The 25,481-nt window shown below is 42.2% G+C and overlaps 1 protein-coding gene across 2 annotated transcripts in view; it reads left to right on the top strand.

Annotated features, from left to right (window-relative positions):
- Nucleotides 1-4,422: 4,422 nt before the first annotated feature.
- Nucleotides 4,423-25,481, top strand: part of LEKR1 (leucine, glutamate and lysine rich 1) — a 64,345-nt gene continuing 43,286 nt past the window's right edge. The window contains exons 1-3 of one of the 2 annotated variants that reach the window (XM_052803879.1): nucleotides 4,423-4,505; nucleotides 4,915-4,996; nucleotides 15,405-15,619. In XM_052803879.1, the coding sequence (XP_052659839.1) occupies nucleotides 4,949-4,996; nucleotides 15,405-15,619 (263 nt within the window). In that variant the 5' untranslated portion in view covers nucleotides 4,423-4,505; nucleotides 4,915-4,948. Of the gene's footprint in view, nucleotides 4,506-4,525; nucleotides 4,997-15,404; nucleotides 15,620-25,481 lie in introns of those variants that run through there. The other variant, XM_052803880.1, reaches the window with a different exon arrangement.

Here is a 25,481-nt window from a genome sequence, read left to right as displayed (position 1 = left end):
GCTAGCTGGCTGTCTGTGCCCTCTTGCCCTTCGTGCCCGTTCCTAACCGCTTGACTGCTGAAGCTGCCTCTGTGCTCTGTATTCCTTTCTCACTTCAGCCCTGTATCTGTGACGCTTTTCCTGGCACCCTTCCCAAATTCTCTTGCTGCCAACTCACACTCAGTACAAGCTTCTTGTATTCCCTTTCAAATCCTTTTCTGTCGTGGCAAATAAACCCGCTGTCCTCTACACATACACTCCTGATACTATCCTTGACATCTCTTCGCTTCTGGCACTCAGCTGCTGCTTAATCATACAGATTCCTTCTCTGATTCACCTCATGTGCTCTTGCGGCCAAAACCTTGACTTTGATTTGGCAATGTCACAACAGGAGTACTGGGATCTCCTCCCTCATGATCCGATTCCTGCCTCGCATGCCCCACTGTCATTAGCATGCTCCTGTTTCACTCTGCTATTTAAGCCAGCACCACGGTGCCTTCAGAATCCAGTACCACCACCTCATCTCTGTCCTTCTGCGCATACCTCCCAGTACCCTGCTCCTTTACACTTTTCCCGATTTTATCATTTTCACGCTGCTTTGGAGAGTTTCTGTCCTACTGCTGCCCCTTTGCAGAGAACGACATGCCTGACCTTGACTCCCAGGCAGCCCTCACATTCGGATCCCTCCTCCAAACGTCCTTCCACAGGGGCTGCTCTCCCACCACGGTCTCGTCCTTGTGACATTTGCAAAGAGAAGGGAGCAGAGCAAACCAAACGAATCTAGCAAACAATATAGCTCGAAAACGGGAACTAACACGATGTGCATGCAGCACCAGAAATAACCTCGCTGCCGTACGCCGTGCAAACCCTGTCCTTCCCTTGACCCCTCCCTCTGCACGTCTCCTGCCATCTCTCCTCCTCGTGTCAGCCTCTGCTGCGGGCCCCAGCGCAGGGACCCCTCCTGCTCCTCCGCAAAGCCCCCGCGTACCGACGGCACGGCGGATCTGAGCGATAAGCGCTCGCGCTCTGCTCCTCCCTAGCAAAACAACTGGAACCGCCAGCAGGTTCCCAGAGGAGCTGTTGACAGACAACGCTGCAAAACCTCTTCCCCACGCTGGTCTTTGTATTGAACAAATGAAAGTACAACCTAAAACAAGAGAACTAGTATAAACGTGCGATTTCTCTTTTGCCCAGGAAATGTTGCAGGCGCAGGCATACCTGTTCACCCTCACACACACACTGGCCGGTCCTGCTTTGTGCGAAGGTCGTGTGTATTAGCCATTTTCCCCAGCTGCCCACTGGCACGGACTTTGCTCCTCCGGGTTGGGATTTCTAAGCAGCGGGAGGCTTTCCACGTGTGTTTGAGAAGGTACAAAGCCTGCCGGAAAACAATGGAAATAGCTGGCTTATGACTGTTGCGTGTCACGCACTCATTTCTTGCCTGTTCGTTTGTCCTTGGAGCCGCTCGCGCTGCCTGGAACCTGATCTCCAGCCGTCCCGCTCGTTCAGGCTGGCACGCACGCCGGCCTGCCGCCACGCCACGCGGGCGAGACGCGGCCGGACTGCGGCCCGGCCTGCCTGCCCTGCGGGAGCTGAGCACCCACGGGCAGGGGCAGAGAGACCCCTCACAGCCCACCGCAGTCCCGAGACACCCGTGACGTGCAGACCGGGGCGCGGGGGCCGTGACAGAGTGGGGATTTTGGGGGGGGCTTCCCGCAGGGCTTGGGGGGGGGGAAACAGCGGGTGCTGTGCTTCCCACAGGGACCCCCAACTGTGAGCGTCTGGGCTGGCAGCGACATGTCCCCTGCCCGGCTCTCCTCACCTCCAGGACAGGCTCTTCTCACCCCCCCAGGACTGGATCTCCTCAGCCCCCCAAGGGCAGGCTCCCCTCAGCCCCCCAAGGGCAGGATCTCCTCAGCCCCGCCATGGGCAGGATCTCCTCAGCCCCCCCAGGACTGGATCTCCTCAGCCCCCCAAGGGCAGGATCTCCTCAGCCCCCCCCATAGGCAGGCTCCCCTCAGCCCCCCAAGGGCAGGATCTCCTCAGCCCCCCCAAGGGCCGGCTCCCCTCAGCCCCCCCCCAGGACTGGATCTCCTCAGCCCCCCCCAAGGACAGGATCTCCTCAGTCATAGAATGGTTTGGGTTGGAAGGGACCTTAAAGATGATTTAGTTCCAACCCCCATGTTTTTTACACGCTTGCATAAAACCGAAAGAACAACAACAACAACAACAACAAAGTCCCCCCAGGACAGGCTCCCTCACACCCCCCCAGGACAGGCTCCCCTCAGCCCCCCAGGACATCTCCTCACACACTCCTCCCCTCAGCCTCCCCTCAGCCGCGGGCGGGAAGGGAACAGCCCCGTCCCCCCCGTCCCCCCCCCCCTCCATCTCCCGGCCGCTGCGTGACGGCCGCCTTCCCCTTCCTTCCCCTTCCCCTCCCTCCACAGCCGCGGCGGTGATCCGCGCTGATCTCATCGCCCCGCCGCACGACACCCTTCCCCGGCACGGTAGGCGGCCATCGCGTGAGAGGCGCTGGGCGCCCGGCCCGCCGCCCCCCGCCACCGCCGCCATCACGCAGGGGGAACATATGCCGGCAAGGCGCGGCCAGGCACCCCCCCCCCCTTCCCTCCGCCACCCCGATCAAAGGCGCTGCCTTCCCCGTCTCGCTGTTAATGCCGCTCTTAATTAAATACCTCCGCGGGGGGCGAGCTGCCCTTCACACGCAACCCCCCCCCCCCCACTCCGCCGGGGTGAGCCCCGCTGCCAGCCCGCAGGCACCGCGTGGGGGTGGGTGCAGCGCGCTGGGACTTTATATTTTATTTATTTTTAAATCGCCAGCTCTTCGCTCTGACCTTTGAGCGTCTGCGACGGGCGAGTTAACGTTTGCTCTCTGCGCTGCGGGGCGGTGGCACGGGGTGACATTCCCACGCCACCCACCTCCCCTTTTCCACGCGGGACACCCCATCTGCGCCCCCCTCCCCTTATATCCCGCGTTGGATCACGAAGAGGTTAAAGGAGGTGGTGAGGCGAGGGGGGGGGGAAGCTGGGGCATGCGGCTGCGGTTGCTGCCAAACTGGGGATTAACGATGCAGCGGAACACGGGAGGTCGGCACGCAACGTGGAAGGGGTCACGCCGGCAGCAGACGCCAGGGTTGGGGGGGGGGCAGCCACCCGTGGGACCGCGCTGCAAAGCCGGGGGGGGCGAGGGAGGGTACCGGCAGGGTGCCCTCCCTCGCCCCCCCCCCCCGGCTTTGCATCCCTGTATCATTGCAACAGCTCCTACTCATGCAATTTTCCTTTTTTTTTTTTCCAATAAAAATCACTATCTTCTCCAATAGCACCCCCCTCCCTTGCCCCCACGCAGCTTACTCCACCAAAAAAAACTATTCCCTCTTCAGCCGCTCGGCACCGCTCTGAAAAATGTGACCCATGCTTTGCCCTACACGGAGCCACCCCAGAGACTGAACCTTTGCAGCTAAGAGCGAGTCACGCATAAATTAAATTAGGTTAACAAAGGCCGGTGGAAGGTCACCTCCTTTTTCATGATGGCCTTTTTTCCAGTTTTTAGTGGCTGTCCCTAAATATTTTTTTTGGGGGGGGGGTGTCTTTTTGTATAAGGCTTACAGGGAATGTTTGGGGGGGGTATCTTTTTGTATAAGGCTTGCAGGGAATGTTGTGGGTATATAGGGATTGCTTTGGGCATACAGAAAACGCTCTGGGGATATAGGAAATGCTTTGGGCACGTAGGAATTGCTTTGGACAGGCTGGAAGTCGGCTTTGGGAGGTGAGCAGCCCTCGTCCGCAGCATCACCCGTCTGTGGCAGGTTCAGGTGGAGGGAGACCTCGGCTGTGCCGGCTGCCTTGCTGGGGACCGTGGGGACGAAGCAGATGGCCGTTGCGGCACGGCTGATGGGAGGCGATAAAAAGGAGTCTCACGGCATCTCGGGTTTTCTGGTCCCCGCCGAAGGGGCCGCACATAAAATAACCGGTGATGAAAAGGAGAGGGGAGGCAGAACGTGAAATTAATTCCATCGAAATGGGGTTGTTCCGAAAACTCCCGGTTCTCACATCTTTTCCTGATTTATTTATTTTTATGGCTTCGCTGTGAACCGGAGCGGATTCCACTGGGGGCTGGCGGCGCAATGCCGGTTCACAGGGAGGTTGAGCACATGCCTCGGTGTTGAACACGCCACTGACCCAGGCGCGACGGCCGGTTTTGGGGCGACAGCTCAAACGAAACAAAGGCTTTGCGACGAAACCGCGTCCTCCCCCTCCACAGCCAGCTCCAGCCCTGGCACTGCAGCTCCTCCCCACCCCAGTTATTCATTTCCAATCGGGACCGGTGGGATCAGGGGCAACGCAGACCCTCTGCCCCCCCCCCCCCCCAAAAAAACCAAAAAACCAAAAAAAACCCCACACCAAACTCCGCCGCTTTTGCGCGGGCCCGCCCGGGCGCGCGCGCCCCGGCCACGTGAGGCGCACGCGCAGGGCGGCGCGCCGTTGCCGTGGTTACGGAGGAAGCCGCGGTAAGAAAATGGCCGCCGCGGCTGGCTTTCCCTCACCCCGCTTCCCTCCGGCTGGCTTCGGGCTCCGGCGTCTCCCGCGGTGGGGAGGGGGGCCGGCCCCGGCTCGGGGGGCTCCGAACGGCCGTACCCCGGGACGGGTGGTGTCCCGTCCCCCCTTCCTTCCCCTTCTTCCCCCTTCCTTCCCTCGGCCCATGCCGCGGCCTGCGCGCCGCGACCGCTGACGGGGCCCCGCCGGGGCCGGCAGCCGCGGCTTGTCTCCGGGCAGGCGGTTGGGGCGTGGGGAGGCCTCTCGGGGCAGGCCCGGGCCGCCCGTAGCGTGTGTGGGCTTGCATTTCCACGCGTGGGCCAGGGGAGACGTGCGGCCCTGCTGCTGACGGCAGGCTCTGACCCTCCCTGTGGCCTCTGGCAGGTTCCCTGAGCCCGCCGCAGAGTTTCGGGAGGCCATGGAGCGGCACGTCCCCATTCACGCCCTGCCCGAGGAGATTCGAAAGGTATGAAACAGTGGAAGTACAAAAACCAAACCGTTTGGAGACCAGGTACTGCAGTAACTTAGGGATGTTTTGCTGGCCTCTGAACGCTGGTACGTTTTGGTCCTGGTTTTAGACTGGGTGTGTTCTAGGTCTATATGAAGTGTAATTACACACTAATGCTATAGGAACACTAGAGGAACATAGTCATTCTGTAATGGTGTTGTCACTGCTAGGCGAGTTTCGAATTTTGCCCCATACGGCGTGTTTTGTTGCCGTAAGTGTGGAATGACTGCAGAGCGTAACATGTAATTGTTCCAAAGGAGTGCCAATACAAATAGGAATGGAACATTCCCCTTCATCTTTTCTTCTGTCTTCTCTCTGTGTGTGAGGCTGTTCTTTTGCTTGGGAGACAGATTACTACTAATGTAACAATGCTGCTGTTTATATGGGTTAACTTACAAGGAGGCTCTTTATATGGGGTGATGCACACAACTGGAACACGAGTCACTTTTTACAACACTATGAAGTTTTTACTTTGGCAGTAAAACGCCCTGCTGTCCTCATTTTTTTGGTATGCATCTAATAATCAAGTAATTTAAAAGTTTTATGTAGTCAGGCTAGCACAGCCTGGAGAAATTGATAGTCCAGGAAACTGTTGAAACAATTTCTGAGCCATCAATGATGATTTCTGAGAATTCAAGGACGGGTAAGATAGCCAAAGGAAAGGAAAAGGAATACTTGCCCGTAAAAAGGGGAGGGGAAGAACCTGGGAAATTTACAGACTCATTAGCAGCTGTTCTGACGGCAGCAAAGATACCAGATATGTTTGTTTAGAAATCAGTTCGTAAGGGTCAACAGGATAAGGTGGTTAGCAAAAATCAGTACAAGTTTCTCAGAAAAACAGTTGTGCCAAATTGTTGGATGAAGCACATCAAGGAATTGTTCTGGATCTAGTACTGCTCAATACTTCCATTAATGTCTTAAGGCTGTAGTCTGGTGGCACTTCAGCTGCCTGTCTTTCATTTGGATCAGTTCCTGATCTAGTTCCTGAACCCTGTGCTATGCATATGCTAGCATGAGGAGGAAGCAGGTGTGAGCGCAGGCACAAACTGGGAACAGAAAGGGGGTGACATTATTTCTTTTCAGTAGGAGTGTTGGCATCTGCTGTTTTTCGTTGAGCTAGGATCTTAGATTACAATAAGGAATACACTGATGCCAGTCTGGGAGGGGTTGTGAGCATTCTGGGAACAGCATTAAACTTCATGTTCTTAGTAAGAATAAGGCATATTTAGAAAGAGTATGTCCGATGCGTCAATACAAAATACATAGTAACTGACTAAGCTTCCTTGTCGCTTGTCAAACCTAACACGGAGGTCTATAATCAGGTCATAAGCAGAATAATAATAATATTGACAAAGTGATGTTACAAAGAAAGCAAGTATTAAATGTATTGGTATAGGAATTGCACGTGAAACTTGGGCCTTCATTATTCCTCTGCTCAGGGCTGTTGAGGTATCAATTCTGAGCTGCAGGCTTTAAGAAAAATAACGTGACTGATGGCGATCTAGAAAAGTGCAAAAATAGTAAAGAGCTTAAAAATCTTGTTCTAGGAAAGGATAATAGAACTGGGTTTACTTATTCTGGAAAATACTTGAGGGCACAGTAACAGAATTGACGTGTAGGAAGATGGTGGTTGTCCTTCATCTCCAGCTGAAAATTAATCTGATCCTCACCTTTCTGGACTTGCTGTAGTTGAATGTTATGAAACTCTCGATGTGGGGGTGGTTGAGCTCTGGAGCAGCTCACCCAGGGGAGTTGTGGAATTCCTCCAGTGGCACTGTGGGGGACAAGTAAGGCAAACTTTTGCTTTGGGGTAAATGACTGGGCAGGCAGTCTCTTGAGATCTCTCTCACTTTTTGTGGTACACCTTTAACAAAAAGATCTGTATGCAGAGGGCACATCAGTACTCCTAGATATGTACATGAATAGGTTTATGTTCCTGTCCCATCCTACCCTGTCACCTCAGTGTGAGATATGTGAGCCCTAAGGCAACGACAGCCCAAGATTTTGGGATCAGTTAAGAGCTGGGGTTTTACATATCCTTTGCTGCTGCTCGTCTCTTCACTCAGCTGACTTGCATTGTAGTTGCAGTATAGTTACAAGATACAGAGCTTGATTACAAGTCATTCTCACAATTTCCTGTCCTTGTATTTTCTACCTTTGATGTACACAAGCTGTTATTCCCTTCACATTCCCTGCTTCTTGGATTTTATAGCATCTCTTTTGGAGTCTTTCTTTTAGATTGCTCCCAACATATGCAGAACTTGTGCCAGCTGTAGATTGCTCTGCCAAACTGAGCACATGCTCCCAACATGCAGTTTTCTGGCCAAAGGAACACGTGTGGCTGCTTCTCTCTTACATGGCCCTGCCTCTCTCTCTCTCCCCCCTTCTACTGCTCTTATACCTCTTTCACACAACATGCATTGCAAGATGGGCGCTAAATGAAAAAAACAATAATTAACAGGCAAATAAGCATCCACATGTCTGTTATTAAAGCTTATAGTATTTTTTGTATTTACAGTTGCATACTTCTTAGAAATGAATTATTAGTAAAGATCTAAATCATGGTTTGTTTCTAAAAAAATTTTAAAAACCCAGAGTTGTGACTTTGCCTGTGAGCAGTTTGACAAATGTTGCTCAGTGAGGTAACCAATGTTAGAAGTCAGCAGGAGTCAGTTTTCCCTGCAAGTTTCGAAGGAAGCTATGCCACATGGAGTGGTGGTGATGGCGAATGTGGAGAACAGCTGCTGCTGTTTTGGCAGCATACATAGGAAAATTGGTAACTTCCCAGGAGGGAAATAACTAAGTCGGTCAATGGCAAAGTCCAAGCCATAGCTGAGGTTCTCTTCTGTGACAGTTTTTAGGGAGGGTATTTTAGGGAATTTAGGGAGCCTTATTTTAGGGATGCTTGTACACTTCTAGGAGGTGATGCTTGCACACTTGGTGTGTCAGATAGCAGGTGTTTTAGGTAATTGAGTAAGTTGGTTGGTCTGCCTCTGTAGAACACTACATTTTCTCATTAAGTGTATTGTCACAGAGCTGTAGAAAGAACTTTGCAGAGATTGCTGGCTTGTAATGCCTACTTTTTCGTGTACTTGCATGTCTTAAAGTTTATGCCATCAAACTCAGTCTGAGAGGTATCACAGAGCAGAGGATGGTACAAAAGAAGTTAGTGTTTCCGTTTCCTTTACTCCAGCGTTATGGATGTGTATTTTTGGAGAGTTCTTTTTTTTTTTTTTTTTTTTGAGTGGGCAGTTGGGTTGGTTGGTTGTTGGTTGTTTCCTCAAGAGAAAGAAGATTATCATACTGTACCTTGTTAGCTGTCTGTTGCTAGTGGTAGACAAATATTTTATATGCTTGTGAACTTACTGTGTTTGTTTCAGCATTGTTGTTGTCCATTCAATGTAAGTAGATGGGAAGATGCAGTTTTTCCCTGAAGATCTTACTAAAATGGGAAACGAATAGCAGCTACCTACATAAGACAGTAAAAATATAAAGTTATATTTAATTTTATATTTTATTTGGCAAATATATAACCTTTGCATAACATAAATCATAAAATAATTGAGCACAAGATACCGTTACAGATGAGTAGTTCTCTCACCCTAGGAGCTTAAGAAGGTAAGCAGAGCAGGAACTGTGAAGCTGCGTTATACAGCAGTACAGAACGTTCCCGTGGTATCCAACTATCCACAAAACATCAGGTACATTACTAATAACAAATGGTTACTCAATAGATTTGCCATGTGTGCTTTAGATTGAGCACATTATGGTATCTTTATGAACACATTATGTTATCTTTAATTTTTCTTGCCGTCTTTGGACCTGGGGTTATTTTTTTTTTTTCATAGGTTCTTACATAGTTCCAGTTGTGTTAATTAGCTAAAGAATCTGTCCCATCCACCAAGCCTAGCTTTGTAGAAGTGAACAACATAGTTATGTATTTAGTACTTACAATATTGATATCAATGTGGATTCAGAAGCAGCAGCATTTCCATTTGTGCCCTCCAGATGAACACAGTAACGTTTACATGCAGAATGGCAGGAAGTGTTTCCAGGGTCCTGTTGTCATGTACCTTATGAATGCTTCTTAAGGTGATATTTGTGAGTTGCCCCTATGCCTGCTGAGATTTTCAATACTTGGCCGTCGAATTTTTAACATTTAGATTTCATTGGGATGACAAGCTCTGGCTATGTGAATATTCTGAGTGGCTGTAATGTACTTTGGAAATGTTGGAAAGTATCTGCTTATTTTTGGTATGAGCCCATATGTTACAGCCTGAAGAGGTGGAAAGCTCTCAACAGTGAACTGGTCATGCATGGACCCATAGCTGACTTGGGAAAACCAGTTCCCAGGTAGTAAAGGCAACCTGATTTGTTACCACTGTGTATTGCGGTATCAGAGGATTTGTGAAAGCAGATCTTCTGGACTTGGATAACGATCTTCTGTTCTTAATGTGAGAATTCTGGAGTCACTGGTGGTCACCTAGGGCAGCAAAGCATTTTTATATCTTGCTGTACTCATAAGGCTAGGGCTGCATTCACTATATTGAAGCTTTTCTCATAAAACTAGGGCTGTATTCACTATATTCAAGCTTTTCTACCCTTTCTGCAACCAGCATCCAAGTGTATTACTAGGAATTGGAGAGATTGCAGTCTCTCTTGCATCACAAGCAGTTGGGTTGTAGCTAGGAGGGGCTTCCCAACAGTTGCAACTGCAGGTGCAAAAAGTCAGTATTTGTCAGGCAAAGATACGTTTAACAATGGGCTAAATTGTCTTTTGTCTGCCCAGGCATCGCATTTTGTCGCAGTGTCCTGAGGTTCAGTTTATAAGAACTCTCTGCTCTGCGTTGCGCTGGAGAGCTGGAGTGTGCCTTAACACATCCTGAAAGAGCTTACGAGTGCCAGTAAGGTCTGCATGGCCTGTTGGACACGTGTTAGATATTTGCAGGGCTTGTGTGACTGAGTGCAGTTACTAGCAGTGGAACACAGTCTTTTATGATTCATTAGTCTGCTTTACTCACAGGCAGGAAAAAATTAAAGCTACCTGAAATCCGAGTATTATTTCCTGTCGTGACAAGCTGATTATTTCAGGGCATGTTTTGAATGAAACTTTTGAGAGCTGGACATTCTGTTTTTACTGCAAGCCTATTTCTACACTACTCATATGTATTCAAAGCAAGTACTGTGATTTTTATTTTGCAATTGCTATTTTATGGAAGTGGACTAAATAATTATGTATGCAGCATGGCTTAGCGTTACAATGTGTATTACTTTCTGACTAGATGCTGACTGAAAACTTGACTCACAATAAACTTTTTTAAGTGAAGTTTCTACTGAGACTCTTAAAAATCTTTCTTTGAATAAAAAAATTGATCAATTTCAGTCAAATAACTTGTCAGTTTTGCATATACAGCAGAAGATTCCACTTTCTTCCTAGAAAATCAATTGTGTGGTTTGAGTAATGATTTCTTTTTGTGTAATAGGGATTGGCTAGTTTGTCAGGAGAGGGACAAACAGCGTGAGAGAAATGAAGGGAGTATGGGAGAGGAGGAGTAAAACAAAAAGAAAGTAGATTCAGATAATAAGGTAGAATCAAGTAGAGGTAGAATAAAACAATCAATATCAGAAATAATTTAAGACCACCCAGCTGCAGCACAATGATTTTTTTTTTCTTGAGTTTTATGTATTGTTCTGCTACAAGTGGTATTTGGACAGATACAGGGGTTTTTGTTATTTGGCCAGTCCTTGCTAAAGCAGTCTCAGTCCTGACGGATCAACTGGGGAGGGAGCAAGAGCTGTTACTACCACGTTATGTGCCTGAGGAGCACTGGGTGATGCAAGGAGGATGGCCAGTGCTGCAGTTCCCTTAGGCTCTCCCTCCCCTGCACTGTAAAATTAATGTAGAAGGAGTCCATCTGTGCTCATGGCTCTATGTTTTTATTTCAGTGATGCACAGAAACATATTCAAAGCTTTTTAAAAGAATCTCATTAATTGGGGACTTAAGTTCTGGCTTTTAAGAGTCATGGCTATTTATTAGCTGCTTGTAATGGGCTATTTCTAGCATAAGGGATCCATATGCTGGATGTTGTAATACCAAGGCACGGCTAAGTGAGAAAGTATATCATTTTTCTTTTAACAAGAATTTAGCTCTTTATCGTGGTAGCTTTTGCGGGTGGAATCAGAAATATCAGAGAAGAATAGCAGTGCACAAGCTGACCCTCCCTGTAGTTATTTGGTCAAGTTGAAATGATATAAATTCCTGTCTCGTCATTCAAAAGGCTAATAATGGTCCAGACCACCAAAGTAATCTTTTTCTTTTTTTCTTTTTTTCCTTATAACTTATGCTCTACAGATGCTTATGGTACTGAGTCAGACAGATGTAATTTAAGTGACTATCCGTCTTGGCTCAGTTTTCCACTTGCCCTTGGTAGCTAAAGAAGTCTATGTATCCATGGAATAATGTTAGTTCTTCCAAAACCAAACGCATCTCTGAGTTGAAACTATTCCCACAGATGCTGTAGTGGAGCAGTTGCTGTAAATGTTACCTTGTGATACGGTTTGTTCTGGACATTGCTCTCTTCCTTTTTTTGTAGTGTCTGGTGTAATGTGTATCAGAACTGTAGCTCAAAATCTTGTGGATCAAGTATCTTCCTAGCTCAAGCACTTTGTCCTCAGTGAGTTTGTTTTTCTTTTTATGTTGTTATCGTGCATGCAGTACTGTCATGCTAACTCAAATAACAGGGGTTTATTAGTATCCCTCTTACCTTTTCAAGTCCTGTTTGCCCTGAGTTTCCCTGTCCAAGCTGGCCAAAACCACAATACTAAAATTACTAAAATGACCTTCTGTTTGGTGTTGTGTTTTTTTTTTTTATTACTAACTGATTTTTTGCTATTGACTGCTTATTCTCACTGCTAAGGACATACACAGTCCCCTTTCTAGGTAGAGCTCTGATAGCTTTTTTCCCTATTCTTTCCAAACTCTGCTTTTTCCCCTGATTTTTTTTTTTTTTTTGCTTTGTGTTTGAGAAGATGACAACAGTCTTTTGATCAAATGTAAATAGTGAAATATGGAATCTGAAAACATAAATCATTTTGTATGTAATACACATTCTTAGTGGTTACTCAGGGTTAATATTATTCCAGAAAAGGTAGCTTTGTAAGCATAAGAACTAATGAAAATTTGTTTCCTATAGACCTTTGTGTAATGGTTGATCAACTTTGGTGTCTAAGATACAAGGTCTAACGGAATCTTTTGTCCTGGACAGACCATTTATAAGGCTCTCTTCTGTATGGACTATCTGATAAGGACTGCACTCACACTCCAGAGTTTTCTTCAGCAGGGAACTTAAGAAGTCTTTATTGCTTACCTAGTTGTCTAAAAAACTCTTAGACACTTAACCAATTCTGACACGGAAGGCAGATATATTTATAAATGACCAAACATTCTGGTTCGCAAATTATTGAAAGGTGACAATAGAGAAATACCCATTTAGACAAAGTAATGTTATTTCTCTTGGAAACTGTGCAAAACCCCAAAACATTTCATGTGCAAGTAGTCTTCAAAGCTATAAAATTCTTTCTGGCTCTGACCTTTAAATTGGTGTAGCCCTTAGATGGCTTTGTCATTATTTTGGCTGAATGAAATCAACATCTACAGCTTGACAGTATTTCTCTATACCTGTCTGTGTGAAGCTTCAGTAGCTTCTGAAAAATGTCCAAACAGCTCAGGAATTCTAGGAGGTATTTTAAGTATCAGCAAGGAGATCTCGGGTTGTGATGTTTGCAATGGGAGGGTGGGGTCGGGGGGGAGAAAGTTCTGGAAAGTTCTGCTTGTGATTTTACCACTGTGGGCATGACAGAGGAATCTTGGATTTAGGATGAGAATTCAGATTAGTACGCCCCTTCCTCTGCCCAGTTCAGACCTTGCTCTTCGGAGCAATTCACTTTCAACCGGGTCCTGTTAATTTTCTAGGCGTAGTAGGCATACATGGGCTGGGTTTACATTAATTAGCTTGCTTATTGGTGTTAATCTACTGCAGCATGGAATTTAGTTTGGGCTAGCTTGCCTGTTGAGCATCGCTCAGTCCATGCCAGATTCATTACTGGTATTAAGAAACTGCTACTTACAGTACAGAGAGGTACTTTAAAACTAGTTCATGTCTATATACAGCATATTGCAGTGGTTGCAGGATAATTGTGCATGTACAGAAGCAAAGTTCTGATTAAAAGCCTGAACTTTCTTTCCTTATTGCAGTAGTATAAAGCCCGTGAGCTTTCCTGTGATTTTTGACTATGTAGCAAATACTTCAAAAATCCAACCTGATCTGAAGTCCTTTCAAGTTTTTACTTCACCTGAGGAATGGATGTGAAAAAGAACAGGACCCATTTCCCACTAAGTCCAGATGGATAATATTTACTGTTCTATGACTTAATTTATTTTTAAGTTCAATAACAAAATTGAATTTCAAAACTAAAAAGTTATAGTACTTGCATAAAACATTTTCAGTTCAGGACCCTAATTGTTTTATTTTGTTTTTAATCCTAGTACCCAGTGAAATTTCTGTAACTGTTTATTTGAAAGACAGCAGTGGTGGTGCTGCAAGAGAGCACAATGTTCTTTTGGGGATAAGAGCCCCCCTCCTGTGCTCCTTATAACAGCTCATTTTGTCCTCTTTCAATATAGTAATTTTAGTGCTTTGGAACTTTATGGTAGTTATCCTGAATAACAGTTTCATATTTCCAAGCACAGTTTGCAGCTGCCAGGAAAAACAAACTTGCATTTTCAGCTCATTCAGAGCAACTGTAACTAGGGGTATTTTAAACTGGGGCAAGACTAAGAAACTGGAAAATAAAGCTTAGCCTGGTAATTCCAGGGCATCCTGAAATACCATTTTTATCAAGCTGTAATTAAACAGCTAAAGGTTATTGAATCATGGGATAATGAGTCTTTAGTTTATAATTTTTGAAAGCTGTTCTCTTTCATCTAAGTATGATTTCTTTGAATTTATCCCAATGTCTCAAAATATCTTTTTTTGTTCCTTTTTCTGTAACACGAGGGATTCTTACGTTCTTTGACTTAAACCGCTTGCAGTTTCACAGCTTTCTGACTTTTCTAAGTCATTGTGTTAAAATCGTTGTAACAGTTGATAATTGCAAGAAAGGTTAAAGCGTGTTTTAAGCTCTTGGTACACAAACACATAACTGACTGCTCTTCCAGCTGCTACCCATTTTCCATCTTTCATGTCTCCAAGCTTACCCATACCTGTTTATATTTGTTGCTTTGAGGTTGTCTCTTTAGCTGTATTATGAGTGTCCTCTGATCTAGTCTTAATTCTAACCATCTCCTCTCAAATATATTTATGCTGTGACCTGAGAACAGTGTAAAACCTGTCATGTTCAGGGATCTGTGCTGGTAAGCAGATGCTTACATGTCCCCTACTGAAGTGTCAGACCTTGGATTGGTCTGGCTGATTTATTTACTCGATACACCTTTCTTGTGCAGGTTCACTTCCGCATCACTTGTAAACTGAGCATTTTTTTTTCCTGGAAGTGAAAATTAAGGTATGCAGGAACAACTGATATACTGAGTAATAAGTATGTATCAAAGTCGATACACATCTATCTGTTCATATTTATGAAGCCTTGCTTACTGCAAAGCTTAATTTGATTACTTACAAAAGTATGTTTCTCAATTTAAGAAATGGTCTTTCAATTAGATATGTATTATGTACTCTGTATTTTTTAAATCAGTGATGAATACTTCATACTTAGTAAATGGGTTACATTTTCCACAACACTCAAGTGTCATGGACACTACATCATAATAATTAGGCCTGTACTCATTTGAATTACTTTCATAAAGATTGCTGGATTACATTATTCCATTCACTTTCCACTTTTGATCTTGTATACTTCAGTTGGATATACTTCAGTTGTCAAAAACCCACAGTAAATAACACTTTTCTGGCTTAGGTGATCACAAATTCATTAAGGAGATAACTTTGTAAAACACAGCATTTTATTTTAAATAAATACATCAAACATAATTCAGAGGTACTTCATTTTAGAATTCCAATGGGAGTTCCCACATAGTAAATTGCATAGTTGATGTATCTTATGAAGTTTCCAGTAAGTGAAAGTACTGCTATAGTTTGATTTCATTTTGCTAACGTAGAATTTTGTCTTTATTATTTGTTAAAGCAATAACATAATCTGATCATAAATGCTCCAGAGCAGTAAATGGTTTAAACTATTCAGATTTATTATTATTATTAATTATTTATTATCATTATTAGTTAGTGTTATTCAGGTTTTTTTGTTCAACTTGTTTCTTACTAACAATCTTACAATTTTATCTTTTTCTAGATGTCCCGGGATGAGACAGTGTGTAAATACTGTGGAGTCAGCTATTTGATACTTCATGAATTTAAGGTGATGGAAGAAAAAGTAAAAGCAATGGAAAAGGAAATTAAATTTTATGAAGGAAGTATAGAACGGGAAAAAGGACTTCAAGCAGAATTGCAGTCTCTTTACCAAGACCTTGAACACTACCGAGCTGACAGTGAATCAAAAACAGAAAGGTCAGACCATATTATCTAGTCTGATGTTATTCTCATGTATGTGTATTAGGTAGTTTCTTTCCAAACAAGTTTAAAATACAAATAAGATTTGTCTTTCTTTTATCAGATGTAACATATATACTGTAATACTTAATTTAAAAAATCTTTCATAGTATTCTTTAGAAGTAAGTTTTAAATACCTTAATAGTTTAGAAACAGTCAATATATCTAAAGTGAAAGAAAGGCCAGAAGGCATTTCAGAGGTATTTCCCCTGCACACACTCCCAAAGAGAAATGATCATATATTTAATCTTATCATTTTGTAATAAAATTGTAATATTTTAAAGGAAATTCCACAGTATTGGGAGTTTCATAGTTCTGGAATTTTTACTTACTGTCTCATAGTAACATGGTAAAGAATTACCAGCGTTCTTACCCTGAGAAGCTTACAGTTCACTCTCTGAAGGGATGATACAGAATACTAAAGCAATTGTGAAAATCTTGGGTACTGCTTGTGGCATTGTTCCTCAGAAACAGGAGTTTGCAAATGCTTACTGGCAGGTATGCGAAGGCCCCAATTAAAGGGGGAGTTTTGTACTCTGAAGAACTCCAGTAGTTAACAGTAGGCCCCAGAGCCACCTTTATGTTTTTAGGGCACAATGATTAGAACCTTTAAGTGTGTTCGCTTTCAGCTCATACTTCCAGGCTTTTGTTGTGTTCTCCTTCTTTGTCACATCATGATAACTTTAAACTTAGAAAAGAAAGTCATACTTCGAAAATATTTGTCCTTTTGATGGGCCTACAGCACAGCTTTGCTTCCTAAACCTTCAGATTGGTACAACAAATATAAAAGTTCATTTTGTGGTAGACATGAGAAAACAAAGCTTAAAAGGAAAGTTTCAAAGACTTTTTTCCCCTCTGCCCTTCCTTCATTCATAATTTCTAATATTTTTCCTGTTCTTTGGGTTTGCAGTAAAGGGTGCAAAGGCAGCTATACCCAAACTAGCTTTAAAATATGTGGCTGATTCATGTACTAGAAGTGGCGTTCCTGAGGCAGTCCAGACAGCAGCAGTGGCTGCAGAACCTGGTGTCTACCTGTGTTAGTTTTTGTGCCCCCTAATTAGAGTACCATCAGGTTCTCAACCATGAACTTCAAGCTAGCTTGTTAGCTTTGATTTGTCCATCCTCAGCGGTTATTTGTGATGTATCAAGAACTTGGACGGAGAGGGAAATTGTTGTAGTCAATATGAGCATTTATGATAAAAGTAGCATTATGGATGGGGTTTTTTAGTCTTATTTTTGCTGTAGGATTTCTGGACTGACATTTCTGGTTCCTAATTAACCTTCTGTTGCTTTATGCTGTTTTATGACACCATGACAATATGACTAATTTCATAATATCAAATTGCATCTTTTCTGCGCTGTTCTGTGAAAGAAATACGAATGTTTTGGCCTTTTCCAGACTTGAAACTCTGAAGAACTGGCCTTCCTTTTTTTCCTCTTGTCTTCTAATCTTCATAGTCAGATTTAACGTGGATGCTATGTGCTGGTTTTCTGTATCCTAATTTTCTATCCTCATGTTTTGGAATCTATTGTTATATTCCACTGATTTGTTAACTATAAACATTGATATTTATAGTTGGCTAATAAAGGATACTTTATAAAAATGCAGTTGCTAAAGTTGACTACTGATAGAATAATATGGTACAAACAAGGGCATCATAAACTTCTTGGTAATTTCTTGCTCATCTGAATCAAACTGGCAGAAGCCTTTTGTAAGAATGAGATTATAATTTTAATTATCAGCTCAGTCATTTTGATTCTGAAGACCCCCCAATAAGGGTGTTTCTTGCATGACTGACTTGCACCTAGTAGCAAGTGATCTAGAACTGATAATGTGGGGCATTTTGAGTGTTAAGGTGCTTTCAAGAGATTGGTCTGGAATGCTTTGGAAACACTACAGAAGAAACAACTACAGCTTGTCTATAGGTGAAGCGCTCAAATGCATTAACTTTTTTTTTTTTTGTGAATCACTCAAATACTATTAAGAATTTAACATTACTATTAATGGATTTAGTTAGGCTTGTGTTTGGTAATATTACTTAAAAGATTCATTTTAAAACACAAGTTCACACAAAGTTGAATAAAATGCATTTATCTTGTAGATCACTCTGCTCACACCGTTTCTTGCAATATTTTTTTCATTTGAACTGAACATCCTCCACCCCCCTAATATTCAATGTTTTCTTTGGTTTAATGCTGTATTTTTGAAGCGTGCATTTGCTCCTTGTTCCTTTAATGGCTCTGGGTGGCAGTTATGGTGGTAGTATTCAGTTTGTTAGCAAATGCAGTGACAGCACATTCTTCTTGTTGAGGATCATTTGCCAGAAGTAAACTTTAAAATTTTCATTTAGCTGACTTTTTGTCGTAAGCTGGAAGGGTTAATAAAAATTTTATCTCTGCATTTTTTTTTCCCCTAAGGCTCGACTTGATTTAAAACCTGCTGAAATCGAGTGAAGGACTTTCAGTAGGCTTTCATTCAGACCATAAATCAGCTATTGTGCCTTGTTAAGTAACTTGTCTAAATATTCCTTATCTCCTCTTTACTATCCTGGGCCTCTCGTTACCTTGTGCTGTTGGCATAAACTAACTATTCAACATACTATCTTCTGGTTCTTGCAAGGCTGACAAATCATTCCTCCCAAACTGCAAATGTTTATCAGAAGCCAAATAGGCCTTTTTTTTCTTTCTTTCTCTGGTAGACCAAGAGATTTAATCTTTCTTGTTAGTTGCAAACTGTTTTGTTTTTATATTCCTTTTAGGTTGAAGTATTGCTATCATTTGTACCAGTGTTTAACCTTGAAAGCCACCTGGGTACTGGAGCTTTTGCAGAAATTAGTTACCTGCCCTTTGGGATTTTGTCAGAAGAAGGGGAACTAACTGGCATGCAGTTAACTATGCTGATTCGATTTAGCTATTCAAGTCTTACTCTTATTCAGTGTTAAAATCACTTTAATTCCAGACTACTTGCATGAGAGCTATTCCTGAAGGGCTGGGGCTAGCTTGAAATAGCAATGCCAGTCAATACACATACTGCCTTGAGGTGGGCTGTGCAGCTGGTACTGCATTTTGCTCTGTGCTGCTGGCTACCATCTGCAAGAGCAATGATTCATGCTTAGTTAAGCTGAAACGCTGATGTGTCTTTTGACTAACTATTTTTGGTCTGTTACCTATTTAAACATATTAGTAACAGGCACTTTCATTGGGGCCTTACTTCTCTAATTCATTGGAGATATAGGTATGGCTGGATTTAGCCATGTCTCTGTGTGGGACGCCCCCCCAGATTCCTGGAGCCCCTAGAGCTGACTTTATTAACGGGTTTTCTCTGGCAGTGTCTTTTGACATTTGTGACACTGCATGAGGGGCACACTGTATTTGTGGTGTGACTTTTGATAATTCTCACAGCACCCAATATAAGAAATGTGAAATAGATTTAAATACTAAAGATGCTTTTTAAAGGTATAGTAGTGCTGGATATCATGAGCCTGACAAAGAGCAAAAAAATTATGATGTTTAGAGATGTGAAGAGGTGTATAGATATCACTTAGCAAGTCCTATGTCAAAGATCTCTTCTAAATAGATTTCTGAAAACTTTTTTACAAATCTAGCAGGAGGGGTTACTTGTTGGTTGCTACCATGAGACTTATGCTCCTGAGCCATGCATATAGATGTTGAAAATTTTATCCATAAATAATAAAATATTAAAGATAATGCAAACCTAACATTTAAACTTGTGGAAACTATTTTTCTGTATTTGTGCTTTTTTGTGTGTGTTTTCTTGAGTTTGTTAGTTCCTACCACAATGGCAAAACCTTAATACCATGAAAAATGATTTGTTGTTGCATTTGCCTAAAATAAATCTTCCTTTTTGCGACATGATTGCTTAGGAATGCAACAGCAGCTACCTGGCTTGGTAAAGTCTAAACTTGTAATAAAACACTGAAGTGACTGGGCAGGGATAACAGCATGCTGCTCTACCCTTAGCTAGCAACCTACACAACAGTTTGGTGGAAATGATGTCTGGTTTCTTATCCTGGGAGACTGAAAATACTGGGAATGGGGAGTGGTACATGCTTTAAGAACTGTGTCACCATTTTAAAAATAGGTTTTGAAGGGAAAGAACACAAGGCAAAAAGGTCACTTTAATTGTTGGGTTTTTTTTTTTCTTAATGTCTGTTTCTGTTGAATATTTAGTGGTAAAATGGAGTTGAGTTGGTGTAAAAAATCACTGAGAGCCAAATCTGGATGAAAAGAAGAGGTAAAGAGCTAATCTCTCCTTTTCTGAATGTGGTTTAGGGCATACAGTCGGTTATTCTTATTATATACCATCATATGTGGGGAACCTGGGAGATTGCACATCTTTTGACTGTTTCAGAAAGCATGACTAACAAACAAAACATTATAACCACTGCAGCACTGTAATGTATTTTCAGAATGATATTGGTGTATCATCTAATACACAAGAAGAAATCAGTTCATAAAGTAGTAAGTTAGTGTTCTTCATGCTACAGCTATTCTGTGCAAGTCTCAGTTGTGTGCTCCTTCAGCGGCTGCTTGAAAGAGAAAAGTAAATAAAACAAGCTGCCAAGAGGTATCAGCTGGGCATGGGATTCAGTGAGTCCCTGGGTTTTGCACTCATCATTTCCCAGCAAAAGGAAGTAGTGTAGTGGTTTTTTTATTGTAGGCAGAATATAGAGCACATAAGTGCTGGAATTTTTCTGGCTTCTTATGCATTTAATTCTACTTTTAGGTAGTTCAAGTTGCAGTGTTTAGAAGTGCACAAGAGCTGGTTTGTACTTGGAAGTGCCGTGTGTGTGTGTTCTGAAGAGAGGATATGAAGTTTACTAAGAAATAGCGCCTTCAACTTTTTTATTCAATCTGTTTTGTAAATAACATAACAGTATGTACTTCTCTAATTAGCTACTTGATAATTTTAGGGGGTACTTATTAACCAGGAAAAAGCAGAATTTTGTATTATGCCAAAGTGGTTTCATGTGTTCTTTTTAATAGTTGCAAACTGATCTGTGTATTTTGCCCCAATAGTGGCATCATGGTGACTTGGGTATGGCTCAGGCTTGTGCAGAGAGCCAGCAAAAGGCCTAACAGGGTTTGTGGGACCCAGGTCCTGTGTTCACCCTCTGTACAGCAGTGAACTTCACTTTTACACTTAAAAAAAATCACTGACAAATCTTGTTACAGTCTCAGAAAGCCAATCAGCACAGTGCCTTGGGGAAATAATCTCTCGCTATTAGATTCTTATGTAAAGTATGTTGAAGCCAGTGTCTTCCCAATAGGATACGTGCTTTTTTCTACTGACAAGCAATAGCTTAGTCTCACTCTCGATGTGTTAAAATTGGGGTTGCTCTAGTTTTGACGAGGTTTTTTTCTATTAACATGATTAAGTGCCAAGATTGATTATTAGTAAGCAAGACAAATTTGTTCACAGAGATAGTTCAGAAGAGTGATTCATGAGGTGCAAAACCCTGAAGTAATGCTTAATCTTTGCCCAAATTCCTGACAAAATGAACTTTCTTCTGGCAAAACAAAATTCCTTATCCAGAAGAGGCTAAAACAGCAGTCAGTGGAAAATGCAAAAGGCAACATGAAATCTGCATTTTTGCTTCCATGCATACTTTTCTTGTATGTTTCATTAAAAATATTTTCATATTTAATAGGTAAAATTAAAAGTTGAAGTCCATTAAAAAAGGTATCGCAGTTTTTTTGGCATCTGAGAACGGTACCACATACTGCAAAAATGGCCTTGAGAGGTGTTTACTGACAAGAAAGCTCCGGCAAAGATTCCGCATAAGTCTATGCGTGCCTCCATGAATGGCTAACTTTCCTCAGGAAAGTAAAAGCAGTTCATCTCCCTCAGTGAAGGTTTTTGCGTTAGGCATGTATTTTCAGTTCCTTCTCTGCTTATTGTTTGAACAGTTTATATGCTACAGTTCTTGAGGTTTTCCAGTTTCAGTGCTCACAACCATCTGCAATTACAGGGACTAGTTCCTCTGTTACACCCTTGCGTGGTTCCAGCACTGAGTCCTTGCACAGCATCACGTACAATGGTAAAGGCCATATTTACCTGCTTACTAGGGAAGGAGATCAACAGGTCATTGTATCACTTAACTCACTGTGGACAGCATAATTACATGAGAGAGATTGAAGTAATGCTTAGGTATTGTTTTATTGTATGGTTATGGTATTCATAAATTGTCAGATAATTGAATTTGTGTTTAATATCCCATATTGCATGGTAGATATAAGAAAATGGTGTGATTCACATTTGTTTAGGTTTTTTCCCTTTCCTCTAATGGGTGATCATTTATTTGTTCACACTATAAGCTCAAGTTAAAACTTTCAATTGCTTGGGTATAGTGACTGCTATCCATTTTGTGACCACTGGTTGAAAGCAAAAAAGCAAGAATGCAAGAATGACCCATCAAGAAGTTTTTAATAAAATAATTTTCTGTGCCTCCATTTACCTCCACTTTATAACTTAATGTGAGATTTGTAAGCTTGCTCTGTAGTTGTAAAATGATTCTGGGCATAACTGGAAGGCCTTAAACAGTTTGATTCAGTCCATACTCAGGCAGAATGTCTTGCTGAAATCCATAGGGGTTCTGCTTTATTATCTTTCAAAGTGAAATTTGAAAGCTTTGTGATTATCTACTGAAGAAGGTTAATATATTGTGTGCATGTGCATACAGGACAAGGTGTTATGTTCTGGAGTTCTCTATGGCCACATAGCAATGAAACTTGGATGGGACCAGAAGGTGAACACAGGCTAATCCTTGAATACCAAGACACCTATTTTTGCTTCTGTTTTTGACTGCCTCTTGCACTTGAGTCTGCTTTTAAGACTGCAAAACAGGAAGGTGGCTACCCACAGAAAAATCTGGGGTAAGCTCTTTTGACCATGGCTGCATTCTGAAGGATTCTCTAGTAAAGGGAAGAGGTGAGTGTGGGATGGATGAAGGTCGCTTGCTGCTCTAGATCACTGGGCTCTGTGGATTTGGAGGTCAGGGAGCCCCTCATCAGAGGGAAGATACAGAAAAAGAGATTTCATCTTTCCTAAGAAAGAAGTAATGAAAAGATGGGTTTACGTGGATTGTGACTTGTAGAATTCAGAGGAAAAATTTAGTTTCCGTTTGCATTCAGGGATGTAATAATGTATGTAACAGAGTTTGCTTCATCAGCAAGACACTTGTCCAGTTTGAAAAAAATATAAACACATAAAATGAAATATATTTATATTATGTTAGGGAAACACAATGTATTGTCTTATTGCATATAATTATATGGTCTCTACTGTACCTGCAAAGTCTAGAAACTAAGAAAAATTCTGCTTGGGAATTATACTCAAACATACACTTTGGGAAACTTCTATTTGAATTTGCTGGTGCAAATTTGTAGTATAAGTAAAAAGTCACCTATAAATTTGCCTTGGCACCATTTCTTTTTTATGCATTCATCAAATTACTCATGACTGTAATCTCATTTTAACTGAATCAGTGTAACTCCACCGAGTTCTAAGAAGTTATTCCTGAGTTACACTGCTCTGACAGTACTGAGTATGACTGCTATGACTGAAATTATGTGAACTTTAATTACTGTAGATGAAGTTGGGAGCTGGATTGGTAGCTCTGGGAAATTAAATCTTGAGTTTCTTCAAAGATAAATTTTGAAGTGCTTGTGACAAGGCAGTCATCTTTCTATCATTGTTTTTCAGACCTGTTCCAGAGATTTACCTTTGCTGGAGCAAAAATTATCCAGGCTGTCTTCATAATACATCTTATATTTCTGCTGAGATAATAAAGATAGATAACAATTAATGCAAGATTTGAAAAGAATGTCAGCCTACATGAGACTTGATAGAGACCTTCACAAAGAGCCTCTTGATTGGTTGTCAGAGATAATTTTAATTTGCTGTCAAATTGGGCCATATGCTAACCTGCAATCAAGAGGTGAATGATTCTGCAGTGGCACATGAAAACTCTTAAATAGTCTTAACTTGAACAGTCTGTGCTGAACAGAATATTAAAAAAAAAGACAATTATGAAGAAGTTTGTGGATGATGCCAAATTTATGAATGAATACTCAGCTTCTTCATAGGGGTGCACACTGACTTGTCTATTGGAAGGAATGCAACATGCTGAAATGAAAATGAGCAACTACTGGCTCTGAGCAGGTCCTGGAGTTTCATGGAGCTGAAAATACTGTAGTGAAACTTTTTTCATTGACAGTGTGTTCCAGCTTCCTCTGTGCATACTGTCCCTGCTGACTCCAGGCAACTAGGGATGCAGTTGCTCATTCAGGCTTAAATGGGTCCTACTGGGACTTGTAAGGGGGCTGCGTATCGTGTAGTCTGCAAAGGTTATTTCTTCTGATCTTAACTTCTGCGAAACGCAATGTCTTAAATTCGAACAAACGTGGCAATTGCTCTTGTCGTTACTTTTAAGACAATGAGTATATTTGTTGGCAAGAATCCCTTGCAACTACTCCTTTATTTTCTCATGCTATTCTTTTCGTTGTCAGCACTAGTAGTTAACATGTTATAATTGAGCTCCTGCTCTGGGCAGGCTTCCTCCTGTATTCACTAAGAAAGTATGCTGACTGCAAAGATAGGATGATAATTTTCACAGTTCGTGTGAACTACAGGACAGAGGGCGAGATCAGTATGTTCTCACGATTCTCTTGTAATGCCAGCATTTAGTGATCCATTGAACTTTTTCTTTTGTGCTAAATATCACTAAAATAACATGTTTATTTTTCTTCCCTCTTATGGTGATGATAGTAGACAGAGTGCAGCTGTCTTGCCTACTCCACCTCTTCTTTGTGTGTGAGTGACCAGAACATACTGACAATGTCCCTTCGCACTCTGAGGCTGCAGTTCTGTGCTAACCTCATTACATCAGACCTCTGGAACGGAAAGAGGAAGAAAATTTGCAAGTTATTTGCAAGTTTCTTTTTTAAACCAAAAGATCTTCAAATACTGCCCATTCTGGAATGAGTAAGAGTAGAAAATGAGCATCCAGTTTTCCATGGATCCCAAAGTTTTTATTTGTTATTGTTCCATGATAAATCACTGGGTTTTTTCCTCAAGGTGTAGTTAACAGAATATATCATCTGCAAAAATAGATTTGAATGTAACTGGTACGGGGATGGACATTTCCTCATTAGTCAGTGACACCAATCTGATTCTGCCCCCAAATGCAATCAAACAGATTTTATTTTCTCCCCTCCTGCCCTCCGCCTCCAAGAAATTTACAGGTAGGTATGGGTAAATTTTCCTAGCAAGGTAATACCAGAAATTTCTTCAATTTTTTTAAAGTTTTATTTATTTATTTATTTATTTATTTTTAGTGATCACAGTTGAGCCCTAACAAGTTGCTTTTTAAGTACCAGATGTTCAGTTTTGGTTTTGGCAGAGCTCTACAGGCCCAAGTTTCTTTATCAGGACTAATATTTTTTTAAAGCTGCTTTTTGGTGCAAATGTGTTATAGATGATCTGATAACAGAATTAATGTACATGAATATTATGACTTATTTTTTATAATTTTTTTTACTGTAAATAATTCTCATTTTCTTTTGCTTTTTAAAGTTGAAGCAAAGGCTCATATAATGTTTCTGCCATTCTTTTGGTTTTGTAAAATATTTGTTCATTTCAAATATTATTTACTTACTTGTGACAATGAGTCGCCAGTAGACAAATAGATCATATACTCTGCTTGCAGTAGTAAGTGTTGAAAGCTTACAAAGGGACTGGTTTTTAACAGTTGCGTATCATTGTAGTTGTACTTCTGGGGATAGAAGACTATATTAG

Source organism: Harpia harpyja, chromosome 12, assembly GCF_026419915.1.
Source record: "Harpia harpyja isolate bHarHar1 chromosome 12, bHarHar1 primary haplotype, whole genome shotgun sequence".
NCBI classification, from domain to species: domain Eukaryota; kingdom Metazoa; phylum Chordata; class Aves; order Accipitriformes; family Accipitridae; genus Harpia; species Harpia harpyja.
The sequence above is the reverse complement of the archived record's forward strand: the minus strand, read 5'-3'. Positions and strand labels throughout refer to the sequence as shown.